Genomic DNA, 3,910 nt, shown 5'->3' on the forward strand with positions numbered 1-3,910 from the left:
CTTTGGACAATTACTTATGTTTTTCCTTTGGTGATTAGTTATCATGATTTTCTTGTTCTTTTTGCCCTTACTAGCTAGGTTGCTTCTCTTGTATAAATTCCTATATATATATATATATATATATATATTTTGACATGGTATAAATTCCTATATACTTGAGGAGGGTGCCTTACGCTTTTAATAATATTTTCATTACTTATATATATTAAAAAAAAGGTAAAGACAAAATGTTAAATTGTATGGTAAAGAGAACAGAGTGGACTAACCAGCTTCACTTATTGTTGTTAGGAAAAATTCTTCATAAAATAAGTTTTTTAATGTACCAATCTCAATGATTGGTGTAGTCACAGCTGTCAGCTTCACTTATTTTTCAGCTGCTAAATGAAAGGTGAGCGTAGCCGAGATGGGTCATTTTGGAACTTGATGATTTTATTTTGTTTTCTGTACTCATATGCTGATTTGTAGAGTTCCAGTGTTTCGTTTTGCTCTGTTTGGTAGTTGGGAAAGCTAAAGAAAGTCATGTATAAGGTGCTGAGTCCTGGATTTTTCATTATTAATGATTCATAAAGTAAAGAATAATTCTGCTCACCTGAGCCTAATACCACTATTTGGTATTTGGGTCGGTTTATATGTGTTGTTAACTTTATGATAACTAAGGCGCTGTAAAACAAAATTTTGGCTTGCCTATAGGGTTGGGATGGGTTTTGGGTTTGATCCCTACTGCTGATAGAAAGAGAAATTTAACCTTAACTTTTATTTAGCAAGTAAATCAATGGTTATGGTTGTAGGTTTTTTACTGGGGTTTTTCTCTGAGAGTGATCATTGAATTTGGTTGTTGACCCTGTTGTGAACAGATTTTTAGAGATTGACTCTAGCGCATGGTCTGGACTTGAGGAAACCACCGGGTATTCTCCAGCTAAGCATCATGTTGGAGCGGTAGGTTGTTTGATTTCTTGCATGTCCTTTCCCTCTCACAGGCATGCATAGAGGCAAGAATGTGCAAAGCTTGTTTGAGGATTGGCTGCATGACATTTGATCTTTAAAAAGTGGATTTTAGAAAAATCAAAATCAGGGGCCTAGAATAGATCATCTCAATGCTCCATACCAACCAAAAGTTCAATCTCAGATAAAAAGTCTTAGAGCATTTTATATTGTTACTTTCTGCATTTGTCACTCAGATATTTCTTTTCCTTGGTACCTATCAAAAAAAAAAAAAATTATTTTCCTTGGTAAAGCATTTGTAGTATTTGGTTTAGATTCATACTTTAGATATTTGATTTGTCAAGTCTGTATTCTTTATGCTTAAGCTTTCATCTTGTCACAGTTCTTGAGGTTACTCTCAGAAGAAAGTGGTGATAATTCTTCTCAAAGGGCAGATATGGAACTTGCTTTGTCAAAAGCTATTGATGCTACTGCACTTAGCATGAAAAAAGATTCTGAATCTTCCAAGTCGAAGAGGGAAAAGCATCGTGAATACGAACATGAATGTCGTGAAAAATTATCCACTGCTGAAGTGCAATCAAGCTCTGAAGCTGCAGATGTACACTTGGTCCCGGAGACAGATAGTAACATGTCTGACGATAAAGATGCACATCTTGGGTCAATAACTAAAATGGACGAGAAACCAATTGAAGAGGTAACAATGCTCAGTAATCAGAGGAAAGTGACAGTTCTCTATCTGCTTCTTTCAGCTTGTCTGGCAGATTCACGCAATGACAACAAAAAACGTAGCCAGCGAAGGAAGGGCTACGATGCTCGACATCGTGTTGCTCTGCGGTTGCTGGCAACTTGGCTTGATATCAAGTGGGCAAAAATGGTTTGTAACACAACCTCTTGGTACTCTGTTGGTCATTGTAAATTACTAAATGTAGATAATGGGCAATTCTGATTATTTTAGGCTCTATGATAGATGTAAAAAAGATCTCTTAGCTCCTGATAATGTGTTGTCTTACGTTCAATGCATATCAAGATGGAGCTAGAATTCTTTTTCCTCATCTATTTAATCACTTGTAATTGTACTTGTATCTGTGTACTTTCATAATACTGAATTGTAATTTTTCTTCTTTGTTTAAATTAAAGACCATGTTTTTATTTTTTTCATCTTGTTAAGGGAAATTTTTGCCTTGCAGGAAGCGATAGAGGTCATGGTTGCTTGCTCTGCCATGGCTTTAGCAAAAGAGGAGGAATCAAAGGGAGAAGGAAAGCAATCTTCAGAAAGAAAATGGGCTAAATGGAAGCGCGGTGGTATCATTGGTGCTGCAGCAATAACTGGAGGAGCCTTGATGGCAGTTACTGGTGGTATGGAGCCCTCAAATTTTTTCTTCTCAGAAAGTCCCACTTTAAACACTTCTTTTATCATTTTAGTGGTTGACTCTTCAGTTCCATTTTCAATATTCAACAGGATTAGCTGCCCCAGCGATTGCTGCAGGACTTAGTGCCTTAGCTCCAACATTAGGCACTCTCATCCCTGTGATTGGAGCAGGTGGGTTTGCTGCAGCTGCAAGTGCTGCAGGAACTGTCGCTGGTTCAGTTGCTGTTGCTGCATCATTTGGAGGTGACTACTTGATTGCATTTCTTACTTTAAGATTCTTCTCAAACTGTAGCATTATTCTTTTTTCCCTTTACAAGAACAAAACGTATGTCTTTGTGTGTCCACTGTTTGTTTTATGAAGCAGTATACAATATGGTTATTTTTAACATGTCTTTAGATGTCTTATATGGGTGTTATTTTTAACTGTGATATAGCTCCTTTTCAGAAATGTCCTTACTACTTAAGTGACTAACATTTTTAAAGGAGGAATAATGCATATTGACTGAGCTCTGGGGGTAATCCTATTAAGCTTTTCTTGTTGCATGATCAAAAAATTTTCTTTGCACTGAATGATCAAATAGAATGGTTTCAATGCAGATTTCATGGAGAAATGCACAGTTATACTGGCATTTAGGTTGTTATAGCAAGTCGTTATGTGATCCTTTAGTTGTTTAAAGGGATTTTGACTAAAAGTGCATAAGTTTTTCTTGTTGTCTTTATAGTTAGATGTTATCAACTTAAAAAGAGTCATCTATACCCATTAACAGCCACTATATCCTCAAAGATCAGTAAAGCTTTTAGCAGTTTATGTTCCAATTTACATAGAAGTCCTTTACACACTATCATGATACATATTTGTCCAGAAATTATGTATAAAGTGATAATTTGCTTATTTGATGGAGAACTTCTTTGTCTCTTCAACCCAGCGGCTGGAGCTGGACTTACGGGGAGCAAAATGGCTAGAAGAGTTGGAGGTGTTGATGAATTTGAATTCAAAGCTATTGGGGAAAACCATAATCAAGGGGTGAGTTTTTGTAGCTTCCATTTTCTATTTTATTGTAACATTTCATTGTTCCATGAGGAATACTTTTCACTCTGTTTCAATCTGAAGACTATATATATTTGGGTTTTTATATCTTTCTCTGTTTCTCGTCCCCCACTTCTCTTCCTGTCAAACATTACTCATAAAATTTCTGGATATAGAACTTCAATTCTTATTAAAAAATTTCTATCAGAGGCTAGCAGTTGAGATCTTGGTCTCAGGATTTGTTTTTGATGAGGAAGATTTTTTAAGGCCCTGGGAAGGACAAAATGATAACTTGGAAAGGTACATACATCTTTACCATCTTCCAATTCCTGACAAAACTTGTGTTTGGTTTATCACTGAAAAGGTTTAAAGTTAAATTATGAAGTCTCTTCCTTTCTCCCATTGGTTCTTTGTAAAGAGAAAAGAAAGGAAAGTGATGAGAAATATCTTGAATTTCCCATCTGGGCTCACCTGAATTTCATTCCCAAATAGGCGAGGTTTGAAGAAGGGCACCAAAGCAAGTTGCATGAAGAAGAAAATGAGAAAGAACAGCATATGATTTCCCTTTGTTC

The 3,910-nt window shown here is 36.0% G+C and overlaps 1 protein-coding gene across 2 annotated transcripts in view; it reads left to right on the forward strand.

Moving 5' to 3' along the window:
* LOC132171127 (uncharacterized) overlaps nt 1–3,910 on the forward strand; it is an 8,510-nt gene that overhangs the window by 1,102 nt on the left and 3,498 nt on the right. The window contains exons 2-7 of one of the 2 annotated variants that reach the window (XM_059582358.1): nt 855–936; nt 1,325–1,816; nt 2,130–2,298; nt 2,402–2,554; nt 3,238–3,335; nt 3,547–3,638. In XM_059582358.1, coding sequence (XP_059438341.1) covers nt 855–936; nt 1,325–1,816; nt 2,130–2,298; nt 2,402–2,554; nt 3,238–3,335; nt 3,547–3,638 — 1,086 coding nt within the window. The remainder of the gene's footprint in view (nt 1–854; nt 937–1,324; nt 1,817–2,129; nt 2,299–2,401; nt 2,555–3,237; nt 3,336–3,546; nt 3,639–3,910) is intronic. The other variant, XM_059582359.1, reaches the window with a different exon arrangement.

Source organism: Corylus avellana, chromosome ca2 (genome assembly GCF_901000735.1).
Source record: "Corylus avellana chromosome ca2, CavTom2PMs-1.0".
Lineage (NCBI taxonomy): Eukaryota > Viridiplantae > Streptophyta > Magnoliopsida > Fagales > Betulaceae > Corylus > Corylus avellana.